This window comes from Macrobrachium rosenbergii, chromosome 13, assembly GCF_040412425.1.
Source record: "Macrobrachium rosenbergii isolate ZJJX-2024 chromosome 13, ASM4041242v1, whole genome shotgun sequence".
In the NCBI taxonomy this organism is placed as follows: domain Eukaryota; kingdom Metazoa; phylum Arthropoda; class Malacostraca; order Decapoda; family Palaemonidae; genus Macrobrachium; species Macrobrachium rosenbergii.
Window position 1 is genome coordinate 18594475 of NC_089753.1, and position 26898 is coordinate 18621372.

At 39.9% G+C, this 26898-nt stretch overlaps 2 protein-coding genes across 4 annotated transcripts in view; one reads left to right on the forward strand and one right to left on the reverse strand.

The window, feature by feature from the left end:
- The window catches only part of LOC136844944 (prestin-like), a 245682-nt gene extending 243798 nt beyond the window's left edge, over positions 1 to 1884 (reverse strand). Inside the window, exon 1 of the mRNA XM_067114353.1 lies at positions 1596 to 1884. Within this exon, the coding sequence (XP_066970454.1) occupies positions 1596 to 1609 (14 nt within the window). The 5' untranslated portion in view covers positions 1610 to 1884. The remainder of the gene's footprint in view (positions 1 to 1595) is intronic.
- Positions 1885 to 2035: 151 nt separating this feature from the next.
- Positions 2036 to 26898, forward strand: Psf2 (DNA replication complex GINS protein PSF2-like protein). 3 transcript variants are annotated; one of them, XM_067114364.1, is made up of 6 exons: positions 2083 to 2134; positions 5887 to 5994; positions 7243 to 7362; positions 11989 to 12119; positions 20948 to 21055; positions 26596 to 26898. In XM_067114364.1, exons 3-6 carry the CDS (start codon positions 7248 to 7250, stop codon positions 26800 to 26802), a joined length of 561 nt encoding a protein of 186 aa, XP_066970465.1. In that variant the 5' UTR covers positions 2083 to 2134; positions 5887 to 5994; positions 7243 to 7247; the 3' UTR covers positions 26803 to 26898. The 3 variants fall into 3 exon arrangements, with proteins under 3 accessions (XP_066970463.1, XP_066970464.1, XP_066970465.1); XM_067114362.1 differs by lacking the exon at positions 5887 to 5994 and having other exon boundaries at positions 2036 to 2134; XM_067114363.1 differs by lacking the exon at positions 5887 to 5994 and having other exon boundaries at positions 2056 to 2129.

The window sequence follows — 26898 nt, forward strand, 5'->3', positions numbered from 1 at the left end:
CCAATGTTTAGTGCACTGGATATTATATTAAACTATAATTGTGGCTTAATGTTTGTGAATATGAAAAAAGTCACGTAACTATGTATGTATGAATGTATACACATACACATACATACATTCATACATACATACATGAATAGAATACTGTCCCAGTTAAAATGAAAACTTAGCTGTCACATGAATGGCAGGTGAATGTTTCTTTTCATTAAAGAACTGTCAACTCGCGGATGTTAACTATCGGCTCTCTCTCTCTCTCTCTCTCTCTCTCTCTCTCTCTCTGTCTCTTCTCTCTCTCTCCTTTGTAATAATAATAATAATAATAATAATAATAATAATAATAATAATAATAATAATAATAATAATAACACATTACCATGGGCGAATACTTGAAATAACTGTTCATTTCTTTTCCAATAATGGTTTTCGCTCTCGACTAAAAAAAAAAAAAAAAAATACACTGATATCTATGAAAACGAAATGTGGAATGTCGAAGAGATAATCGTGTGAATCTTACACACAGGCATTTCCGTATGTGACCGGAACTGTGTAAATGATTTTAGCTGTTAATCAGCCCAGTGGTCTGGTAAAACTAAGGTATACTGTACTTAACTTACCTGACTTTTAAATGAAGTATGGGGGATTATGGAGTTGAAATTAGATCAGCAAAAAGATAATTAATTTAAACGAATGTTACCGAGCCATTATATTTGTTCAGAAGAATTTTCCAAGAAATTCTTTTGAACAAATATAATGGCTCATTAACGTTCGTTTAAATTAATTATCTTTTTGCTGCTCTAATTTCAACTCCTTAATCCCCTGTACTTCATTTAAAAGTCAGGAATGCATTTACACAGTTCCGGTCACATACGAAAATGCCTGTGTGTAAGATTCACACGATTATCTCTTCGAAATTCCACATTTCGTTTTCATAGATATCAGCGTATTTTTTTTTTTTTTTTTGTCGAGAGTGAAAATATTTAATCTCTCGAGAAAGTTGGAGCCCCAAAAGATAGCAAGGGTAGCAAGGGTATGTTATCAAGCGGATGCAGTGCCTAGTGTTTATTAGTCACTCATCCGTTTGGGGCGTCAAAATTAATGAAAAATAGAGAAAGTCTTCGAAGTAGGCCGAGGGAATAAATTAGCAAAGGCTATTAGCGTCTGCCACACCTCTTTTTGGAAACGTTCATTAATCACTAGACTCGGCAGTTTCTCTTTATAAAAGTCTTCAATCATTATTTTTTTGTTTTTGACATTTCGTTGTCAAGCAACCATAAGAGCGAACGCTGTAACGTCTTGGGGGGCAAAACTAGCCTTCCTGGGGTTTATAAATACATTCAATGGTAAGGCTATTACAGCTGATTCCAAAACACCCTCAAGATTTGCTGGCTCCTTCTTGATTTATCATAACAGAACGAACGTTAAAGTGAAACAATATGAAAAATAAATTATTAATATCAATTACTATATTTTACATTTTGTACTTGACGTTGGTGTTCACGACATCCTTAGGGTAATATAAAGCATAATCTTTAAATATAATCTAACTTTTCGTTAGTATGTACTCGACACTTGTCTAGAAAACCCTTTCAACTTACCTTGCTTCTTCCATGGGTAGTGAGTTTGCTTAAGTAGAGTTAAATCAGCTGTTTCGATAATGATGCAATCTTCAACCACTGTATTTCAATAGGAAGTTTTCGCTCACGGACCCCTTCATTTAGTGTTTTGCGTTCAGTACAACTATAAACTCATTCCAGTTTCTCAGAGCACTGAAACCCTGGGTGACAACACCTCTTGTACGTTGCAATTTAGAATTTCTCTGGCAGAGCAGCGTTGTTGTTTCCCCTCACCTGTGCGAGCAACAGTATCGTCTGCTATGTAACATTCATGATCAAACGAAGTAAACTAGGGATTTATGTTTATGTTGGAATTTCATGTATTTGTAAATATAATTAGAGATTAACCACTATTTAAGGATTTTTATATTATTATATAAGGATTTCATGTCAAAATAAACACACTAAAGACATTTTATTTTGTCAACGAATTTTTGTTTATATTCCGACGAAAGAAGGATCAAGTTGGCGGGTCGGGCGAAGCAAGTCATTCCGAGACGAGGATCTTATTCTTGTGTAAGGTACATATACAGTATTTGTATGTTATATTTATGATTTTGTTCAGTAGAGCAAAAGCGACGCCGAAAACGACTTTACAATTAGATGCTTGTAAATTTATTCAGGGTAGCTTATCTTGCGCAGTATCCTTAGGCTCGACTATCATTGCAACTTGCAATGCCGAATCAGTGCCATCATTGTTCGAGCCAAGTTCTAGTCTACTAGGCTACAGATTATGAGACCTACCCCATTCTTGGTTATTTCCCCTTGTGTCGCTTCTTATTTCGCCCTTTAATACTTCTTAGTCTAATTGTTTACTGGCAATTTGGCAACCCGTTGGGCAGTCCTCTGCAGAGTAGGGAGACGGCTAGGCGTTTGTAATTTTGCCTCATAGCGAAAACATCCACAGAATAAAAGTTACTCTTCATGCTCTAAACTACTCAGTGCTTGATGATAAGTGTTACTTAGTTGGGTCCGGGAGGAAAAGCCCCCTCCTCCCCTGGCCAGGTCAGGGCAAGGTACGCTAAGTCAGGTTATTATGGAAAGTTCTGGTTAGGTCAGGGCACAATGCTCTATGAAAGGTTAGGTTAAGGTTGCTTTGGTTAGGTCATAGCCAGTGCCAGACGTGTCTGAAAGGAAATTTAGTCCCACCGATCTGTTTCCAATATTCACTGTTACTTTGGGGGGTCCAGAGGTGTGAAGCCCCAAGCCAGGTCAGGGCACTGCACCCTAAGTTGGGTTAGGAAGGTAATATCTGGTTAGGTCAGGCCACAGCATTCTAGGAAAGGTTAAGTTTTGCCCATTTTCAGTGTCAGATTTCTCACACATACCCTTCTCCCAACTCTTCATCCAATCCCATTATTTTTTAGATAAAATGCACTCCTTACCCTAACATAACCCCAGCTTACATTTACTAATTATGGGGAACCACAGTGGCAAACTCTGGTAATTTGGCTGGAAGAAATGGAAAACTAGACCAAGTTAGCAAAATACAGTGATGCATCTTATGCATAATCAAAATTAACCTAAATTAGTATTCTTGGGCCTACCTGACTGATAGGTGACCTCCCATCTAACCTAATCCAGAGCACCCCTCAATGGTCATAGGATTACCCTATGACCGTTACTGAAAGGTAAAGTAGTGGGATTTTCATGGATGCATCCTACCTTTCCTTACCCTAGCTTAAGGTGCCACATCCTACCTGGCTAAAAGCCTCCCTGGACTTATTCAGCCTTCGTTAAAAAGTTTAGCGGTGCTACTTACTGGTTTTAAAGTGTGTTTTTTAAAATAATTCTTACATTCATTTCCATAGGAAATTAATAGTTCTACATATACTGGACCCCACTTATACCCAACAAATAGGATATGGGGGACCAAAGTGGGTATTGGGGGGGGAGACATAAAATATTGTAAGCCAACCTATTCTAGGGCACCAAATCGTTACCTGGGTGCAGCTTCACCCCCCTCCCCTTGAACCCCCTACCCCCTAACCTAACCTAGGGGACTATAAATTAAAATGAACACAGGTAGTCTGGTTGCAACCTATTCCAACTACATCTAACCTAACCTAACCTGCGACATTGGTTCCATGCCTGGCTTGGGGGGTTCTCCCCCTCTAGACCCACCTTACCAACTTAACAACCTAAGTTGCTAGGTCCTTACCTAGTCCATGGTATCATTTTGAAAATATTCAGTAAAACTTACCTTAAACAGGATTAGAACTTGTAAAAGTATCAAGGGGATGTTTAAATACAAGCTGTATTTCACTCATTTTTTATTTTCCCCCACTTAAAAATTGGATTTCCCCTTGTGGTCCTCCATAATTGTGGGATATAAGGGGTCCAGTATCTTTACAACTACTGTACTAATTTGTCAATGAAATGACTGACAGAAAAACTCAAAACACACATTAGTAAAATTTTGTTTGAAATTTACAATGATATATATATATATATATATGTGTGTATATATATATATACTGTATATATATAGATAAAATAATCCAAGAAACGAAAGAGTTACACATCTGCCCTAAAAACCCATAACTGAGAAATGAAGCATATTTTTTCAAGCTACTCTTAAATTTCAAAATATTTGGTGAAACTTAGAACAAAAACTAATCAGGTTCCATAAATCTACATTTCCAGAAGACTCTCAAGTTCTAAAATACCACTCAAGTGGTGAAACTTAAAACAAAAGACCAATCAGATTTCATCATTGTTCATATACCCCATTTCCATGTGAAAGTACCAAAAGAATATTCATTGATAAATACCTCAGTAACAGTAAATTCATGATGGATTTTAGTTTGCTTGTCATATTAAGCATATTAAGGAGATTAAAGTTAAAAACTACTGTGAGATGTACTGAATATGGGATAGATCTTGCTAAATATTAAAAAATATTTAGCATGCATGTAGATATGACCAGTCAGACAGTAACTGTAGACTTTCCAATTAGTATAGTTCTTTAGTTAGTGCGCTTCCTTTTATTGATTGTACTGTACCAGCAAATGCCTTCATGGGTCCATGTCCAGTGTGAGGTACTACCAAATAGGTATAAATCTTATCCAGCAGAAAAGTCTAAGAAATATTACTAGAATGAGTTTGAATACTTATTAGTACTACAGAAAGCTATATATTCTTGCAAGAATACAATCCATTGCCTTTTATGTAGAAGTATACCAGGTTTGATGTAGAAACTCATTGAAGCTTGGAAACAACATGATTATATAATTGTTGTAGGCAGGTGAGTGACAGGGTACCACCAACTCATCTGTCAGTAACTAAGTACTTTTTCTTTTGCAGTGGTTGTGTGCAGACATCTGCTTCAGTATTTCTTTGGTTTCTGGTGGTTTTACCTATGCTGCATGTACTTGTGATTGTTCATTATGTAATTTCAAGATAAGAAATTTGGCATCAGAACAGTGTAGATGTGATAGCCGATATTGTGTGTACGGTCGTTTTGTGTTGCCTGTTGTTGGTCCTCACTGATTTTGCTCTTATTACAGGGTTAGGGTTTGCAGTCCTGATATGCCCTGCAAGGAGTGTGTTAGCTAGTCTCTCTCACATTGAAAGTGCTACATGAAGATGCTTAAGAAGGCCAAGAAGCACTTGCTAGTTTTTTGGGAGGAGAGAGGTTTCTTTCCATTTGACATTGCTGAACATTTTAGTTCTTTCAGCCTGATGCCCCTTACCTCTTCCACCTATCCACGTTCTTCTCACTAGGTTTCCATGGCACCAGTAGATCCAAGAGGGGTAGACATGTGGAGATGTAACCACAGCACATGCTCTTCACTCTTGGCAGCCCAGGTGCGCATACAAGTGTCGCTACTGGTGTGATTTCTACTCATGCATGTGGTCTGTTCACGCCTTCATCTATAATGCCAGTTGCTGTGGATAAGTTTTGGAACCTTTGGAGTACCTCTTGACAATGGCGACCAATCGTGGGTATATTTGGGGCGTCCATTAATTCCTATAATCATATACGGTACCTTAGCTTTGGCTAAGTGGCCCATGATTTGTTAAGTTTCTGATGCTCCTTCTCATAAGGTCAGCTTTGCATGACCTTCCATCACTGTGGTGGTTCCTGTAAGAGAAACCCCTGTGGTTCCTTTTGTTCCTGGTACTCATGATCTTTGTTGACTAGCTCTTGGTTTCTAGAATTGGTTTGCCTGGTGTAGGAGTGGATAGGAGGTTGGAGATCAATAATTGATCTCTCTCTGAATGAGTTAATGTCACGTATTTGCTTTGACCTAGTCCATGTAATTTGCAGTAAGGAAGAATGAGCTGCCTCCTCCTCTTTCTCCATCATCATCATCATCTTGGTCACTTCTCTCACAGCAAGGTCAGCTGGGGTACTCACTTCAATGCCTGAAGATAAGTAAGTGCCTTGGTTCATAAGTGATATTGTCCTTTGACAGCACATACTAGCCCATTTCATGACCCCACGTTAATCCCAGAACTCTGATTCCCAGATACTTTTATTCAGTAGTTCGCTCGCTAAAAGTCCCTAAGAGCCTATCTCCAAATAGCAACAATTCTCCTGCAGTAATATAATCAGGCAATTAAAAAGAAATAGGATAGTGCTGAAATCACTAAAGATTCTAAATAAAATTTAATTCTTGGCATACCCTGTCACTTTATAAGGTAATTTGCCCTCTACCCTACCCCACATAGCTTGCAGACAAGATGGATTGTTATTTTTTTTAATGTGCCTGTAAAGGGAAATGACGCACTTGGAGGCAGTTGTAAAACAAGGGGTTTGTATAAAAAAAAATCAGCTTTGTTTTTAGAAAATTGTTCCACTCACTGAACCCCTCCAAACTGTAGCTGGTTCAGAACTCACAGAATAAGCATTTTGCATCACTAGAGTCCCCTGGGACTTTGGTGCATATTCAGATAGGTGGAAAAGGAGACTCCTCTTCTAACTGGTGTGTTTATAGGCATGCTACTGCAGAAAGGTTGACAAAAAGAACCTAAGTGGATTTATATATGAAAAGTTAGGTCTTTATCAGCCTCATCAGTCATTCTGGTCAATCATCATGGGCATCATTTTGTTCCTTAGCTTGTTTAAAAATATGGCTTCTGCTTGGGGTAAATATATTGTACTAAGTCATATAGAATTTCATTTAGATAATTTAATTTTTTCGTAGCTCACAAACTATATACAGTCGTACAGTATTTTACACAGGAGTGCCCATTTATTTAAACTGAATTGATATTGTATGCGCAGTTGTGACGAATAGATAACATTTCCGTACTGTGTATTCATTACCATAACATGCACATTGCATATGTGTAGTTACTCTTGTAGCTAACCCCTGGTCAGTTTTGAGTTACTACTTTTTAAACTACTTTCTTTCTCAATTAGTGTCGAAAGTAGGGCTGTGAAACTTTCAGTTAGAATGATGATTTGATTTAAGAGTTCACATATCAGTGAATGTATGTGCAGTATTGAATTCTTAATCTTTGCCCTTTGCCCTAGCATGAATAAATATGTCATAAGTATACTGGTTAATACTATAATTAGTGCAGTATGTAAGCACCCTTACTAAATATAAACCTTTATGGGTGCTGATAGAATTGTTTCTCCTTTTAAAATCGATTATTTTGATCTTTGAATTTTCAGATAAAATGGATTCAGCAGAGGTTGAATTTTTAGCTGAGAAATTGCCTATCACCATTGTGCCGAATTTTTCACAAGACAAACTTTACCTGATATCTGGGGATGTTGGTCCTTTTAATCCAGGTTAGTAGTTACTGATGTTAATAAAAAAAATTTTGTGTGAAGTTCACTGTGGTTGTATGTATCTTGTACAGGTATAACACATATCTTTCTAATTTGACACTGCAGTGAACCTTGAAATGGTGTTTCATCTGACATTTTGAGAGCTCTCTGGATTAAAGACTGCTAGAAAAATAAGACATGGAAATAATTTTATTTGCCAGCAGAACTTACGTATTCGGATGTCAAACCTTCAAATTATTAGGTGGTACAGTTATTCATGTTTTCTGCTAATACTTTGAAGAATATCTAAATGTTGAATATGGAAAATACTGAATAGTTAACTGTAGTCATGTCAGTACTGGGGCTAGCATTTTATATGAGATTCTTGAAAAGGGTTTTGAAATGCAAAGGGCATAGAATATTCAAGGAAGATATGGGACAAAGAAAGTTTGGTTTGATTTTATGGGGTGATATAAGTGGGAGCTATTGAATCCGTTGCTCTTTTTGTAACTTTAGTCAAATGAAGGAACTTTTTATGTCTGCTGAATATCCCTGTATCTATAGTATAGAGCTTTGCTGGCACATTGTTAGCTTAACTTTTTTTTTTTTGTTGCACTCAGCACCAAGTAACTTAGTGAGGTAAGAGCTATCTTGTGCATTGGTAGATATCTTTGCTAAAAGTGTGTGATAAATGGCTATCTTTCAAAATTCCAAGAATTTTTTTTTTTTTTCGAATATAATACTTTTAAAGAGGTTAAGAACAAGTTGAATTACTTTTGAGATGCTGTACTCGGTGCACAGTTTCCACAGGCAAACTACAGAGAATATTTTTGTAGTATCTTCCATTCCAAGGAAGGCTGTGCCGTACATCAATAATTGCTCCTGCAAAAATACAAACCATTATCTTTTATATAGCTATACTTTCAGTGCAAGGTTTGGTCAGTGAAGCTTGGCAACAAGGCGGGATAGGGACACTACCCAAATGATTACCTGACTGTCAGTCCTTATGTTATCTTTGGCTTGTACTGAATTGCCCTCTTGTTTAATAACATGGGCTTTCTTCTTGACTGTTTTCGACTGTGTTCAGGATGATGAGAATAATTTCTTGTGAGGAAAGTGGACAGGGTTGATGGCTGGTGTGTGACAGTGTGTTTAATCGCTTTATGTAACCTGTAGATATTAGTCCTCATACATTTTCTTTTTGGCAGGGTAAGGTGTGCTTTCAGGACTTGCCCCATGGTGAGTGTTCTTTTAGGTAACCTTCTCAGGGCAAGAAGTTTGCAGCCAAGAGGAAGAAATCCAAGAAGGCTCAGTTATTGTCAGTGGAGGATAACACTCCTTTTTCACCTACTTCCCTTAGAGGATCTCTGCTTACAGTGACCCTTGCTTTTTTTTTGCTGGGACTGTCCTTGGACATTCCTCCTCAGGCTGCCTGTTCTTGGGAGGGGATAGGGGTCAGAAAGGAAGGATGATAACTAAACTGCATGCTTTGCATATGGTGATATGGCTGGAGTTTTGATGGATGTCCTCCATGGTCACTGATTCTTCCTCTGCTCCCATCTCTCTTATCCCTGCTTTTGCTTCATTGGCTTTTCTGAGATTTCCAACAGATAATCAAGAGTTACTAAAGACCATTTCAATTTTTTTTATATGGTATTCATTATTGATAGTCATCTTAGAGCATTTTGCTGCAGCAAAAGCTTTCCTTCTGTTTCTGAGGCAGCAGTTGTAATTCTTGTTCTTGTTGGTACTCCCGCCTCTGCTGTATCCTCAGGAGTTTGGGAGAGTTTGAGGAGAATTTGTACAAAAAAAGTTAAAGAAGTACAACCTTGCGTTACTTTTCTCTTCCTCCTTGTCCTCAACCTCAGCCTTGTCCCTCCTTCCAGACTCAAACAGGCAGTCTCTTATATTGATTTTTCAAACTCAAGTTCCAGTTGTCCAGCTGATTTTAACTGGCAAACAATGGATGACTGGCATATGGGTGACCATGCATCTTTTATAGTCAATACCAAAAATGATCCTCCATTACAAAGATCACTAAGGTGGATCCTTGAGATAGCAGACTGGCCAAAGTTTCAGTAGTTGGGTGATAATGTTTGTAATGCGGATGAGTTCTGGACAGTAGATTATGCTGTTGACCTATTGAATGGAATACATGCTGCAGGCATTAATTCCACCCAGTCCACAGGTACATTATGAAAAGAACCAGTTCCTTGGTGGTTGTTGGAATTGCAGTCATAACATAGGCTAACTAGGACATCACTGAAGTAGATGCCGCAGACACTGTACAGAAGAAAATATCATCTTATACAAGAAATGTAGCCTAGTTCTGCTGTGCAGTCAAATCTGGTAGATGTCAATCCTGGTCATGTTTTGTACTTTCAGTGATTTGTAGAACCCCTCCAACTGCTGGTTGGAGGAAAATTAGGAAAATGCACTAATGTCACAGAAGTAAGTGATGCTTTGGGTAAACACTTTTCCAGTGAATCTAATGAGTCCAAAGCCATTCCAGAATACCAGTGTTGTTGAAGTGAAGAACAAAAGTTATTAGATTTTACAGTAGATAATAGGGAATCCTGCAATCGGCCATTTACTGAAAAGAAATTTGATTCTGCACTTTACCCTTGTAACAACTGCCTCAGCCCCTGATAAGATTCTTTATGCAGTGCTAAGACTTGTATGAAGAAACACAAGGAAATTTATTGAAAGTATTATAAATAGAACATGGCAAAACAACAGTTGGCCAGCAGTATGGGAACTGGCTATTATTTTAGCTTTTTTAAAATCAGGCAAGAATAAACATTTAGTAGCTGGTTACCACCTTGGTTGCATTAACATGTTTGTAAAGTCATGGAGAAAATGGTTAATGTGTTATTGGTGTGGCAGTAGGAAGGAAAAGGTACTAGAATTTGCTTCTAAAAAACACCATATAATACAGCAGTTTTTCTACCCTAGGAAGTCATATGACACTACCTGGAGGCATTAAATTTTTAGGACTATCCATGATTTGGGATTTAGAGGAGAATTGCCATTATGTATTCAAGCATATTTGATTTCTTGCATCTTTTACATTAAGGTTGGGAATACTTTTTATGACAGAAAATGCTTGTGCCCTAAATTAGTTATAATCCATCATCCCATATGCACACTTTTTGCAAATGTCCTCTCCATTTCATGTGCATGAACAAGTTGGCAATAGTTGAGAGAAAACTTGAACTCACAATTGACAAAATCATCAGATTGACTGAAATGAGTGGTTTTAAGTCTTCTATGAGTAAAATATTTGTAATATATTTTTTCAGTACATTATTAGATAAGCAAATCCAGATCCTGTTGTAGGGTCCCACATGGACCTACACGATCATCCATCTTACCTGCCATCCGGACTCATACCCTGCGGGCATCCACTCCTCACAGCGAACATCTCCTGACATACACGCTGAGCATGTCTGTATAAGAAACACAGCCGACAGCATACACCCTTTTTGATGTATACTATCGTCCATAATCATGTCACGTCAAATGTATCATTCCTACTGGAAGCAGTACAATGTCAGCTTTCCAGCTATATTTGTCAGAACCTGTCGTGGCTTGTACTGTAAGTAGAATTATGTACCGTTTCCCATTCTCAAACAAACAGTTGAATGAATGTTAATCTCTTTTGTTCTCATGTCAGGCACTACATTTCTGCTCGCAAGAGTTCTTGACCTGTCTGTTTGTTGTCTTGAATAAATTAGTAAGTTTGCAGATGCAGCCTCTTACTCACTCCTTCTACATTGGTGACCACGGAGATGACCAGCCCAGCCAGCCCCAGTGATGCCAGCCTCTCCTACGACACTGTCGCCGCCACCCCAAATTCAGTGTTGTCATTAAATATGGAGTTTATAGTAATTAATGAATGTCATTGTAGGGTGTGCACTTCCTCAAGAAATTTATATTTGTAAAGCAGTGTTGCATGGTGCTTTAACAGGTATTTAGAAAATAGCAATTATGGACAATGGTTACTTCAAGTAGTGTTTTGCAGGCATTTGGTGATTTTAACTTGGCCAACCCTTTGATTTTAAAACATTTTAGAGTAGTTCCAAAATACTGGAGCAGAGGAATACAAATAAGATTGTGTTGGATTCTAGTTCATGTAGGAGTTCATGGTGATGAAGAGGGAGATAGACTACCATAGTAAGCTGCAGTTGAATTGCTTCTAAGGAGACACCCACTTTCGTTAAGGATTTTTACCTTAAGATAAAAACCTTAATATGAGACATCTGGCAAGAACTTTTAGGGGAGTGCCCATGTGTGTCCTCTTGCAGTTCGAAATTTGAAGATGGGTTGTTGAGTTGTGAGCTAAAAGCACCATATTTTAATTGTAAAGTTCTTGTTGACTGATATTTCGACAGAGCTGTAGTTTCTGAACTTCTTATAGCAATGGATTTTGGTGTTAAAGAAACCAGACATTCTTTTATGCCTGTAACAGTTTCTTTTCCATGGAATCATGAAAATATTTGTTATCAATATAATTTTAATGCTGCATTAATTTTGTCAGATATAGGACAGTTTGTTTTTACATTAATTTTGACTGTTAAATATAATTTTTAATATGGCTTGAGGTACTTTGCATTTTTTGGAATTTGAAAGAAAACTTTTTTTCAGGTTTGCCCATGGAAGTCCCTTTGTGGTTGGGGATAAATCTTCGTCAGAGGGGTAGGTGCCGTTTAGTTCCTCCAGAATGGATGGATGCTGAGAAATTAGCTGAGAAGAAAGACGAAGAAAGCCAGTCTAAGGTAACAGCTTTTTTATTTTGCAGTTTTCTGAAGGATTCAGATATTTGCTTTCATATATGTTGCCCTTCCTGAAAGAAACTGCCTACTTAAAAACTGTAATTGGCACCTTGAAGTTCAGCTGGGTAGGATCTTTCTCTCCCTCTCATATCTTCATTTTAACTAAGGTATTTAAACCAAACCTAATCTACAAAAAGTATAATTTATTTGTCAAGTCTAACATAACATTGGTTAAATAGGGTAAGCAAGAAACGGGTTATCTAACCTTAATTCCCAACAGAATAAAAATGAAAGAGAGAATTCAAAGTTACATTCCCCATCAGTGTGACTAGTTACATCCTCCCAAACCCAACATGTCTAGCAGTCAGTTACGACAGATGTCAAACAGTCTTTACACCCTCTCCCATGACTGTGGCTTCTAACCATGATCCATCTGTTAAAGCCAAAAGGAAAACACTTTGTAAATTAACACAGGAAAATATGGGGCAGTCGCCCTAACACTGGAACAAAAGTCATTCATCAAAGAAAATGAGAATAATAGAAAATACCAAAAAATACAAATGGAAAGATAAAATATATGTTAGAGAGTGAAATGTCAATCGGCTTACCTCTTCAACGATAGCCAAAATGTCCACAAGAACAGCATCTCACACCATACGGTACATGCCTCAATGAATCACATTTTCAAAAAGTTCACCATCTTTGAGACTAGTCTTGCAAATCCCATTTGTACAACATACACATGTATGTTTCTATGTCACAGCTACAAATCCGATTTCAACCAGCCTAAAATGTTCCATAGCTCAACCACGGGAATTTTCCATCATGCAAAGAGATCCTGTCTGTAAGCGCCTTATCAGAACATGTTCAGGTAGTTGGACAAAAGAACAACGCTGAAACCACTTGCTATCTTAATGTGAACGGAATCTTCTTGGTTTCCAAGTGGACGAACAAAAGCTGAATTTACACAGAACAGCTATTTGCCAGACCAATGATAAGATACCCACATGATTGCTGAATCGCAGATGCTAGTTATATGGCAAGCGTTGGTGGCATGTTACGAATTAACTCCCTATACTAAACATATGTATACTGGTAAATTTAGGATGGCGGGCCTTCCACCGCTACCATCGGTAGCCACCTACCAATAACCACCTTGTTTTTAGTTAAACGGCTGGCTCCAGCTTGCGCTAAAAGTTTATCCCATATGTTAAGACTGAGGGTTTGTATGTTAGGAAAACTACAAATTCCTTTAAAAATTTTGTCATTTTATGTACAGTGGGATATTTTATTTTCAAGAGACTTATGTAGAGAGGATTTAATGATAGTGTACAGGTAACAATCTTGGTAAAACATTTCATTTTGTACATGCAACTTACCCCGTCATATATACTTAGCTATAGTCTCCGGCGCTCCAGAAATTTCAAAACTCGCGGCACACGCACAGGTAGGTCAGGTGATCAACCATACCCGCCGCTGGGTGGCGGGAATAGAAACCATTCCGTTTTCTAATCAGATTTTTCTCTGTCGCTGGTTCCGGCAACATCAGTTGTTGGTTCCTCCTGCTTTGATTTTCGTTTTTTCGCTTGCTGAGGATCTTTTTGGCCTGATTTTGGTGACGTATTGGATCTTTGGTTTGGCATACGCTATTGTGGACTGTTTTTGGATTTGCTTTTGGATTGTTCTTTAAGATGTCTGACATTAATGTTTCGCCTGTGTTCCGTGTGTGCTAGCAAGAATGTAAGGTGAGGTTGCCGAAAGCTTCAGACCTCTCACACTGTATGTATGAGGTGTAGGGGAATGATTGTTCTTCGACAATAGGTGCAGGAGTGTGAGAAATTGTCTGATCAAGAATGGAAGGTTTTGTCTTCTTATCTGAAGAAGCTTGAAAGGATAGAGTTAGAAGGCTTCCTCCAGAAGCTCAGAGTAGGTCTCGCTTTCTGCTGAGCATGATTTAGAGATTAACCAGTAGACTCTCCTAATCCTTTGGTTTCAGCCCCCTTCTCCCTTCATCGAACCTGTGGATTCGGCCTCTCTGAAATGGCTGCGATGAAGCGGAACTTTTCAGATGAAATCGCAACTGGCGTACATGGCGAAGGAAGGTAAGAGTGACAGTGATATGTGCAGTGTCCCCAGTGTAGTGGAGGGGGCGCCTGATCGGCTCCGCATTGCCCTAGGCCTAGACCTCTTCCAAACTCCCAGGACCAGTGGAGGAGGAATGCCAAAGTCGCAGGGGAGGATGTAGAGCATCCCCAACGATCAGGCGTCCCTTGGCAGATCCTGTAGTTGCGTCCCAGGCTGCCTTGGATCGCCAGAAAAGGCATCCTGAAGAAGTGTTTCTCGTCGTCTGACGCGTCTTCTCCGAGACGTGGTTGGAGTTCGGCTGAGGAGTCGCGCCTCTGAAGAGATCCTGGAAGGCTCCTAGAGTAGAGCGTTTGGACTCAGAGCCCTGAGCGCTTCCCGGAGGATTCTCCTATTGTCAGGAAGAGAGTCAGATCCTCCTCCTCTCCAGCAGGGGTGAAGGATCTGACTTTAAGAAGATTTGATCGACCTCCAGGAGCAGTATTTCGGCGCTTGTTGGATCTCTTGCTAAGGACACTCTTCTCGTAGGGAAGGATGACTTTCTTCCTGTCAAGAGTTCCAGGAAGCTCTTCTTCAACTCGTCGCTCTTTTCTCCTGCCAAGCTTCCTTCGTCCAGCAAGTTTTCTTCGTCGTAGACGCTCTTCGCGAACAGGCGCCAGTCTCCCAGCAGGCACTTCTTCCAGGCGCCGTCATCGGAGAGAAGCGCCTCCTTCCAGGCGCACTTCGCCTCACTGTACTTCTCCTTTTGGGCAGGCGCCGCGTGTCTTCCAAGCTCCCCCTCCTTCGGCAGACGCTCTCCGCCAAGCGCCACCGTTTTAGGGCTACTCCTGGAAGGCTCATCAGTGGATAGGACCCTCTCCTGTCAGGCGCCGTCCGGTCAGCGCCATTCTCCTGGTAGGCGCTCGTTGAACAGAGTGCTTCTCCTTCCAGGCTGCCGCTTCTCTGATAGGCGCTCTTCTTCTCTTGCCTTCCTCTCCGCCTGCTGCTTTGGAGGAAGTTTGAAGAGGATTCTCCTAAGGGCGCTGGAGTTTTGGATTACAACGGTTAGCGTCTGGTTTTAATTCAGGAGTTTGGAGATTCTCTTTGTCATGCTGCCCCTCCTTCTCCGGGATCTTTGCCAGGACAGCACCAAGTCAACTAGACCCTCTTCGTTTGTCAAGATGCGCCCTACGATTTCTGATGAGGAAGGCCTTTAAAGGAGTCGGGGAGTGGATGCACTAAGAAGGATGCAAGCCAAGACAGTTTTCTCTTCCCTCCTTTTGAAACTTTTGGGAAAAAATCAGGAATGTGGTATGAGACCAAGGAGCCTATGGGGGTTGGGGCTCCCCACATCAGCTGACGCAGATTTCTCTAATCTAGTTGACTCCTCCAGGAGACTTCCCTTTCTTCAATGGCGCACTTGGGGAATGTGGAAATGGATCATCTCCTCAAGGGTCTTTTTAGGAGTTGTGGAGGCTTCAACTTTATGGATTGGTCTCTTGAGCTTTGGCCAACAGGACTCGGGATCCTGAATTCCTGTGTATGGATGACTTCGTGAGTGTTTTGTCTTGCTTGGACAAAGCAGTGAGGGGACGGTTCCTTGAAGTCGCTTGCCTTATTCGGAGCTGCTATTCTGAAGAAGAGGTCAGTATTCAGCTCTTTTCCCACGAAGTCTGTGTCTCCTCTTCAGAGATCCTCTCTTCTGTTTGCTCCTTTTTCTCCTCACCTTTTCCTCAAAAATTTGGTGAAGGAGATTTCTCCTTCGTTATCTGAAAAGGCGACACAAGACCTTTTGGCCCAGTCATCGAAGAGGATCAGACCTGCCGCCCTTTTCGCCAGAAGCGAAAGGCTCCCTTTCAGAGCCCTTTCGAGGTGGTCCTTCGTCCAGATCCTCCTTCAGGAGCAAAAAGACCAGAGAGAAAGAGGAAGGTCTTCCTCTCGCCCTATCAGAAGGACCAAATGAAGAACGAGTACTCCCAGGCGACAGTAGGTGCCAGACTGCTACAAGCACCGAGGTCTGGGCACAGAGAGGCGGACGACTGGTCCCTCTCCATTTTAAGAAGAGGCTACCTTATCCTTCAGGGAAAGTCCTCCTTTAACATCAACTCTCCCAGGAGTTATCCGCCAGCTACAGGATCCCATCAAGAACCAGGCTCTTTTTCTAGCAGTGGAACAAATGTTAGAAAAGGAAGCAATAGAATCGGTTCAAGACCTCCATTCCCCGGTTTTTACAAACCGTCTTTTTCTGGTTCCGAAATCCTCAGGGTTGGAGACCGGTTCTGGATGTAAAGCGCCTGAATTTCTTCATAATCAAGACAAATTCAAATGGAACTATCTTCGGTTCTGCAGCTCTTCGTCCAGGGGATTGGATGGTCTCCCTGGACCTGCAGGACGCTTACTTCCACATTTATTCATCCTCGTCAAGAAAGTTCCTGAGGTTCGTGATTCGGGAAGTTTTTAATTCAGGTCCCTGTGCTTCGGCATTCTTTCGACGGCCCCCAATCACGGGCATCTTAAGGAATGTGGCACGCTGGCTTCACTTAGAGGGAGTGAGATATCAATGTATCTCGGACGATTGGCTGATTCGAGCTCAATCAAAGGACAGTTGTCTGGAGCACTTGTCGATCACCTAAATATGACACAGTCCCTTGGACTATTAGTAAACCTACAGAAATCCCAGGATTTGTTCCGCAAGAGCAGAGCATTGTTTACCTAGAGGGATTCTGGTGGATTCTCAGGATTTTCTAGCCTTTCCATCCCAAGAGAGAATAGACTGCATAGAAAGGTGGGACAGTTTTTCTAAGGAGAAACATTGTTCCAGCGAGGAGTGATGAGTCTGCTGGGGACCATTTCTCGCTGGAACAGTTCTCTCCTTGGGAAACTTCATCTGAGACCTCTTCAGTTTTACCTAAGGAGAGATGGGACCAGAAGTCTCAAGGACTTAGCAACTTTGTTCCAAATTTCGACAAGATAAAAGAGGATCTCAACTGGTGGTTAGACCTCGAAAATTATGCAAAGGACTGTCTCTTCAGTTCAGCTGGAGGCCCCACCAGTGTTGTTCTCAGACCGGAGTCGGGATGGGGGCAACACTAGGGTCGAGAAGTGTCAGGCACCTGGGATGGAGACCAGGTGAACTGGCACATCAACAAGAAAGAGCTATCAGCAGTTCATTTGGCTCATCAAGTTCTGAGTTCCTTGTCTCAGGACAAGTAGTCCAAGTGAACTCAGACAACACTACTGCCCTCTGGCTTATATAAGGGAAACAGGGAGGAACCACACTCCTTCCCTCCTTTTAAACGCAAAAACGTTGCTGTTATGGGCTCAGGAGAGGAGGATCAGACTCACACACCACCAGATTTGTACAGGGAGAGAGGAATGTGAGGCCTAATTCTTCCAGCAAGAAGGATCAGGTCCTTCACAGAGTGGGACTCCTCCATCCAAAGCTCGCGCATCGAACTGTGGGGAGCGCTCGAACATCGACCTATTTGCAACCCACTGGAATGCAAGGCTAGAAACTACTGTCCGATATCGGACCCAGAGCGGTTGTAATAGACAGTCTTCCCTAGATTTCTGACAGGATTAGACGCTTTTCCTATCTCAAGATCCTGGGAGAAGGGAAGAAAGTTTCATGCTGCCGGAGCTACGCCGAGACTGACCTCTGGTAGTCTGGGCTTGGCCAGCTCTTCAAGATTGGTCTACAGAGGTTGAATGATAGTAGATTTCCAAGATCGCTCCACAGAACGATCTTCAACAGCTCCCACTCCAACAGACTCACAAGAATCTCCCCCGCCTCAGCTAACTGCCTCAGACTATCAAGGTCTGGTCAGAGCGTAAGTGGGTTTTTCGACAAAGCCGCATAGGCTTGCAAGAGCCAGGAGATCCTCAACCCTTCGCGCTCACCAGTCGAAGTGGGAGGTCTTTAGAAGATGGTAGACCATAAGATATCCTCTTCCAGTACCTCTGTGACAACATTTGCTGATTTCTTATCTTCCTGAGGAACATTGTAAACCTCGCTTGTATCCACAATTAAAGGATACAGAGCATGTTATTCTAGTTTTCAGACACAGAGATCTGAATATCTCGGAAAACAGAGACCTTCATGACCTTATAAGGTCTTTGAAACGCCAAAATTCATGACTCCCAAACCTCCCAGTTGGAATCTAGACATAGTCTGAAATTCTTAATGTCTAAAAATTAACCTCCTCATCAAGCTTCCTTCAGGGATCTCACAGGTCACTTTTCCCTTCTTTGCCCTTGCCTCAGCTAAGAGAATAAGTGAAATACAGTTCAGACGGCAAGGTTGGTTTTAAGGAAGGTTGGCTAGCATGTCTTTTTAAACTATTTTCCATAGCTTAAGAATGAGAATCCTTCAAACCGTACAAGAACCTTGAATTAAAAGGTCTTTTCTTCTGTGACGGACATGAGTTGAGGACTTATGCTCCTGTCAGGAGCTCTAAATTCTACTTAGAAAAGAAGAAATTACTGGGAGGATCGTTGAAAGTCTTTGGTGCTCTGTCAGGAATCCTTCACGAGGAGTCTCAAAGAATGCGCCACCTTTTTATTAAGGGATGTCATCAAGGAAGCTCATATCTCGTGTGAAGATGAGCACTTTCAAGCTCCTTAGAGTGAAAGCACAGTGAGCCATTGCTACATCCTTGGCTTTCCACAAGACGTTGTCTCTCCAGTCTATTATAAAGTAACCTACTGGAGGTGTAATTCAACGTTTGCATCTCATTACTTACGAGATATTTGAGTAACGTTATGATAAGTGCTTCTCTAGGAGCATACGATTCATGGATTCAAGCTGGGACAGGGAGCTAAACCAATCCTATTTAGTTTGTGCTAATTCAGTTGTTTTAAGGCTTGGTGTGTGTGTTTTTTATGGTTGGTTGAAAGAGGGATGAATTATGCTTCTTCAATCTTATCACTAACAAGGTTAGGATTGGTCAGGTGGTCAGATTGGTCATGTTCCTTGTATTTTGTATGGACACCTAGTTCTGTCATGTAAGAGGGATGAACCCTCATTGATACGATTCAGTGGCTCGGTCATGTAAGGGGTCAGCCTCTTTGACACATCCCTATAGGCCTGCCATGTTAGTGGGTCATCCCATTGGCACCGATCCAGAAGGGCTGTCAGTCACAGGTCACATCTCGCTGGCTCTGAGGCAAGCAGACTCATAGACAGCATCCATAGTCTTCTGCCCAATCAGGTAAGAACCATGGTTTTTGTTTATCCCACAACATATGTTGTTTCCTTTTTAGTTATTTTCTGTCTCTGCCCTCCTCCAAGGGTGCCATTTTAGTTAAGAGATATATCGACGGGTAAGTGCTGCATGTACAAAAATGATATTTTATGATAAAATAAAGTTTGTGCCACTACCCGGCAGATATATACGATTGACGGCCCGCCAGCCTCCCTCAGGAGACAGGTGGAAGAGAAATCTGATTAGAAAACAGGAATGGTTCTCCTATTCCCGCCACTTCAGCGGCGGGTATGGTTGATCACCTGACCTCAAAGCCAGTTTTAGTTTTGAAAATTTGTCGAACGTCGGAGACTATAGCTGGCATATATCTGCCGGTAAGTATGTACAAAACTTTATTTTACTTCATAAAAATATCATTTTTGTGGACAGCAAATATATACAGTAGTTAGAATGTGCTAACATGTCTTTCCTACAATTGCTTGACCACTTTCTTTTTCGTGCTTTATCTGTACTTTTTCTTTCCAGTGACTCAGTTGTTTTGCTGAAGCTCATTTTTAGTCTTCTTTTCTCCATTGCGCTCTCTTACTTTTTAAAGATTTCCATCACTCCTTCCTGAGAATCTGCTGTTAACTGTAGGTCATCTGCAAAGAGCAAACTCTGGGGACCACTTTTTACTGAATCTCATTTTAGCTTTTTCTTTAATAAGGCTTCACATTGATTCTGGGTGACAACTCAGCTATTATCAAGTCTTCTGTTACGTAATACAGTTTTCTTTCAAGATCTAGTGTTTGGTAAAGTGTAACTTTGTGAATCTTTCTGATACCCTTCTGCCTTTTTAATGCGCATTTAATAATTTGTCTCAGTACTCAGTCAGATGCCTTTCCAAGGTCCACAGATATATGTTGTACTATCTTTGCTTTGTAATTTTCCTGTAGTTGCTTCACTATAGAATGCTTGTCTTATTGATCCATGGCAAACAGCCAAACTCCAGTTAGCAATTTTAACAATTTTTCTCAACTTTTCCACTAGCACCTTTTCAAGTAGTTACCTAGCATACTCAACTAACCTTATTCTTCTGTAATTTCTATATTGCAGTACCTCCTCTTTTACAGTACTTTGTACACCATTACTGTAAGGATTTTTTTCTACTCTTCTGGTCTTATCCCCAACTTTATCAGGTTTCATAGTGTTCTATTAAGCTCATGTCCTTGGATGGTTGGGAACATTTGATATGTAATCATTTAAACATGTTATAGAGTTCATGAACTTGACATGTGATGTGTTCTTCTGTGTCATTAGGTTTTAAAGAACTTAAATACTGATGTTAAGAATATCACCTGGTTTGTATAACCTGGTTTACCAGTTATGAGGCTTAACAACCCTGCAAATCAAGAACTTTAACACTGTCTGGTCAAACTTCATTTTAGTAGTACAATAATGACAACTTTCTCATGTGAGTAAATTATGCTATTATGAAGTTGATCTGTTCTGTGCTTCTGTGAACGTTATTTATTTTCTGTTATCACTTCAACAAGTTTCACTTCAACATATGGTATTTCCTTTCAGAACTTTACAAAAATGCCTTGTGAGCACTATTTGGTGGTAGCCCAGCTAGTACTGGCAGCAGCTCCTGAGGATATACCAAATTCCCAACAAATTAAAACTCTCATTAAGGTGAGTTCCCATATTATGGGAGGTTAATATACTGTGAATTGGATTAAAATCTTTACTTGATAGTTCATTACTTTGACCTTATGATTAATGAGCAGGAGATGGCTTACACTTTGCGTAAACTTTTGTAACTTAATTAAAAGGCTAAATTAATCAATTTGTTTCACCACAAATCCACATGTATAATATAGCCCATTTTGTAGTCCCCGAAATCCTAGACACATCTGCATTTTGTTTCACAAACAAAAGAAAGACATTAGCCTAAAGGAAATTCTTTTCATGAGCTGACAGATCCCTGAGTCTCCAGTACCTAATTGTCTTGGTTTGGGTCATGTGATCTCTTAACAACTCCCTGAGATCCTCATATTTTTACTACTACAGTAATGAATCAGAGTCTGTAGTTATAAAGTGATTTTTATTTACTCTAAATCGTGAAATCAATGAACACAAACTGCCATCATAGATAATCCGGTTTAATAAAGAAAAAACAGAGTTTTATTTCACATTCTAATCATTGTGGATGAACCACTTATAATTTGAAGAGAGAGAGAGTTACTGTACTGCTTATTTTAACCCTTAAATTTTTCAGTGAGTTATTCTCAACTCTCATTGGCTATGAGTAAAAATCTGGAAGTGTTAATATACTTTTACATACTATGTACAGCAAATGGTTAACTATTAATACTAGATTACTGTTTTCAATCACAAAGTTTTAAAAATTAAAAACAATTTATTTTAACACTAACCCATTGTATGTTATTTCATCCCTTGTTGTTTTTGATTTGCTTGGATTTATTTTGAGTCCCATCCGTAGATAAATGTGAATTCTATTATGCAAGCTTTTTGAATCTTGTGCTGGTTTGCTTTTTGCTCATTGAGGAGGTCTCAGTTGCATATTCTAAGTCTGTCAGTTTTCTGTTGTTAGTCCAATTTAATCCTTGTCTTCCATGTGACCACTTTTTTATTAAAAAATCCAAGAGAGAGGTAAACAGCAAAGGTGAGATAACAGTCCCTTATAACACCCAGTTATTGCAAATTCACTTGACAAGACCCTATTAACATTAACCACACATCTACTTGATGCTTGGATGATTTCAGTTGGCTTTACTTCTTTAAAAGGGATGCACTAATGACATAAGACTTTGGATGGAGAAAGGATTAATGAGGTTGAATCTTCAGATATTTAAAAACAGTAATATATAGTACAGTAATATATAGTACAGGTCCTCTTGAGCTTGAATATAGTGACAGACTAACAAAAAAGGCAAGTCAAGGAATAGGCAGGCTGAAAAAAATTTGGAAATAAACTGAAATTACATATGAAAGATCAAGCATAAGTCCAACCCAATTTGTATTGCTATGTGGACAGAGATTTTAGCATGACAGTGAAACTGGAAAAGATTTTGTTGATTTGAGAATAAAACAATTAAGAAGAATATTTTGAGTCAGATTGTCAGATGGAGTTTGATTTCACACCCTGAGGGAAATTATAAAACTTCCATATGTATATGAGATAATGATGAAAGGGAGATGGCAGTGGCCTGGACTTCTTCCTACAATCTCAAGGCGAATAGTATGTGATAGTGTCAGCTGAACTCCTGTGGGCACCAAAAAAAAAGTTGGAAGACTCAACCCTACCTGGATGAGAATTGAGAAAGGAGTTTTATAAGCTTGAATTTCCAGTGTAATCGACTGTTATGCTTTACACAGTGATAGGTACTTTTGCTCATCAGTTTCACTTGTATGCTCAGTAACATTTTTCTTATCTTACTACATCAGGGTTGTGACTGACTGTACATGAATTTTTCTTTAATTCTTTCAAGAGGAGTGGATACAATTTCCTTATAACAGTCCCAATATTCTTCTTGTGTTTGAATGAACTAAATCTAGGGTTCTGCTGTTCAGTCCCTCCTACTTAAGTAGAGATCTGGCTACACTAGCAATAGATTTATTGGGGTAACTGTGGAATATAATAAAAATAAAATATTTTCAAGACAAATTCATTCATTATAACTGAAGCTGCTTCTTCCCACCCCATATCCCATTCTCTTAGTTAAGTTTTGAGATTGTTATGGCATCAGATAGTGACATACAGATTTCATCCCTTCATATGAAATGGCATCATTTGTAGAAAAAAAAAAATTAACTACAGCTCTTTTGATGTAGAATAGCATTAGGATAACATCTGGAGTGTGTTGTGGAGGGTTTAAAATATAGGCTGTTCAAAAATAAGTATTAAACCAGTTAAAAATGTTAAACTGCTTTACATATTTTTCCTTATATTTGCTTTTTTTATACAGTATGCAATAAAAGGTATAAATATCAGAAGGATATTTATTGGACAGGACATGTGAAAATAATTTATAAATCCATTATGTGTTTTTAAGATATTGCAGTTATGAGAAAAGCAATTATTCACTGCAGTTACTAGAAAAGCAATTATTCACTTTCAGTACAACATTAAAAATAAATTTGCAGAAAGTGATAAAGAAAATGATCTGGAAGCTCATGAGTGGTAAGCACACACTGAGCTTGTTTTACCACAGGCGAGCCACTCCATGAAAAGAGTCACATAATACGCGGAACTCAGGAATCTGTTGGCGCATGGGCATAGCTTCTATTTGGATGTATGGTATCTGGGTTTTTATAGACCATGAAATTTGTCTTTATAATGAATTTTCATTTTTGAAATGAACCTTACCTCTCCATTATATAGCTTTTACTTCAGCGCCAGCGGGAGTTCGACAGATTGAAACAAAAAACGAGAACACTCCGGTTTTCTTTGAATATCCTCCTTCCATCCATCTATTTCCCCTATCCCCCACCAGGGGACTAATGGTACAAACACTCGTAGCCGGCAGTCTACTTCTGTCACCAGGTTCGGTAGGAGTTCGGCAGATGCACTCGGTTTTCTGTTAGTTTGTTCTTTTATTTTTTTATATTCGTTTGGTACGATCCTGTAAGGTAAGAGTTGCCATAATAGGCATCATTCCAGTTTTATTACCCTCGTGATATGTTTTGCTGAGGGAATAGTTATGATCAGATAACTATATGAATTGTAATTGAACGAAATGCGGTAATTGATCGTGAACGAAGAGAGCTTGTTAGGCTGTAGAAACAACTATAGAGGATAATGCTAGTAAGATTTAAGTTATGGGATGCATGTTGTGTCTGTTTTCCCGTAAATATAACATGTTAGGTCCTCTGCTACTTCTCTTCAATCTGTTACTCCATATGAGCTTTCCATCGATTCAGGGCATTAGATTTGATAGGATGGAGTAATTTTTTATTATAAGTGTTTTATTTTTACCCTCCCAAGAATTTAAGTAAGTTCAGATCGTTTCCCATGTTGGAGGAACAGTCAGCTCCCCTGCTTTTTATTGCCTTGTCCTTGTCAAGTCCTGTCTCACTCCCTTTTGGCTTGGAGTGACAGGGAACTGGGACATGTCAGAAAGTGTTGTGGATCTGTACCCGTTGTCCCCTTCCTCTGTTCGGTCTGGTATGGCACCAGGTCCGGCATTAGTGGCGTAAGGAATTTGTATTCGTGTAGGAATAAATTCTTGACTGCTTTAGCTTATAGGGAGTGTTTATATATATTTTTATATGTTTCCTGGTGCAGGTGGATCTTGTGACTCCACAATTTTTACTTTACTCTAAAATGGCCTTGTAAGATACCCAGGACATATAAAACACAAACAAAAAAAAAGCAGTACGGAGCTGAGGCTCCTTCTCAATGGGAGTGTCGGAAACATGTGGTTATAAAAATAGTTATATTTGATAGCACACACAAGATCAAAGGGAAAATTAACTGAGAACACGGTAAATTACTGCATGAGAAGTCCTCGGAAGGGGAACTGGGAATGCCAGGAACACGGACCAGGATAATTCTGCTACAGGCGTCTGTCTGAAACGATATTAAGACCCACGTTGCACATCTAATGCTGGAATTTTGGGGACTGAATTACTCGGGGTGCACTGAAAGCGCCAGGATCCCCAGTGTTACTTGTGACTCAGAGGAAAGAAGCTGTGAACACATGGGCCTGGCTTGAACCAAGGAATAGCAGGACACAAAGTTATCAGCCCAGAAATTAATAAATGTAAAAGGGCTAAGTTAATCGTGACTAGAAACTCGTTCTGGGGTACATTACCCCATTGTAGGGGCGTAGGGATGGCGATGTCTTCTGCCGAGAACCACGTGTGGGAGTGTGGACAAAGGGCCTCCTTCTCCAAAGTATTTCTTCTAATCGTAGATTGGGCGGAGAAGGACGCCCGGTGGATGATGCAAATGGAAAGGCGCCCGTTGAGTATCCGCTCGCGTTTAGAGACTTGCAATCCCCTTGCAGTGCGTCTAAGGCCGTGGAATGGAAACACGGGCACAAAGGCGGCGATGGGCTCACGCGATGGCGGCCGGAGCGGAGGCAGGGGCAAGACCGCTGAGCCGACTTCTTCTCTTAGACTCTCGACCGCATGTGAGAAAGGGCCGCTGCCCTGACCTTATTGCTTCTGTGGACAGGGGTAGGGGGCCGATGTCCTGACCCAGGCACGCTGCTATCTCATAGAAAATGGTATTTGCATCTTTCTGTACCAAAGAAAAGCGGTGCAAAGCAGATTACTGGTCCCCAACAATTATATTTCTGACTGCCCCCGACCTTCAAAGGTTCAAACCAACTCAAAGCAGGAAGGAGAACAGTTTCATGGAAGCGTATTTTGCGCTAATCTTTACAATATATATATGTATAATATATATTTATATCGTCCTAGCACCAGAATTCGTTCTCTGATAGGATTGCTCAGGTAAGAATGGCTCCGAATTTTCAACTATGTCAGTTTCTTTAAGAACTAATAAATCTAAATGTAAGCATATTGGTCACTTGGAACAAAAGTTACCAATATTTGATTTCCACTCACTGGCCTCCTGACTGATTTGGCGGATGTTATCAGCAATATTAGTTGGTTATGAAACCTTACATCTCTCATTTTATGATTGCAAGAGAGATACTAAGTTTAAAGAATCCAAGGAATATAGGATTTTCCTAGTGGTACCTTGGTGTCTAAGGAGGAATGATCTTGGGTTCTATTACCTCTTTAGTATTTTTCCCTAGGACTTATACTTAAGAAAGTTCTTCTAAAATTTCCACTTGCTAAAGTTTTCCAAGTTTCCACATGATTCAGATGTTCACGTGGATGCCATAACCATCTTGTGTTAGGGTGAGGTTTGTCTGGTGTGGACTGAGGATCTATTGTAATGTTGGCAAGAGGTTCAACTACCTCCCCACATTCAAAGTAGATTGCTGGCTATGAGTGTTTGTACCTATTAGTCCCCTGGTTGGGGAAGTAGATGAATAGAAGAAGGATATTCATAGAAAACAAGTGTTCTCGTTTTTGTTTCAATCTGTCGAACTCCCGCTGGTGCGTAAATAACAGCTACATAATGGAGAGGTAAGTATTTAAAAAATAAATCTTAAGTATTTATATTTTTGAAAGATTATACATTATCCAGTACCCTGTTATGATAAATTTAATCACAAATACTGATTCCATAGGATATCTGGGATCTTCGAATTGCAAAGCTAAGGTCATCAGTTGCGGAGTTCATTCAGAGTGAAGGAACGCGTGCAAAATTGGATCATCTGACCCTCATAGAGATCAACACAGTACGGCCATTCCTTCCCCATTCGTTAGATCATCTTTACAGGTTTTCTAAAAATGCTTTTAGTAGCAGTCTGAGTCAGACTCAAGAGTTTTCATGAATTTTTTACAAGTCTGGAATGTACTGTAGAATAGAGTTTTTATATTTTTACTCTGTAGCTGTAGAAAAGTTATGGAAATATAATGTTTTTAATATA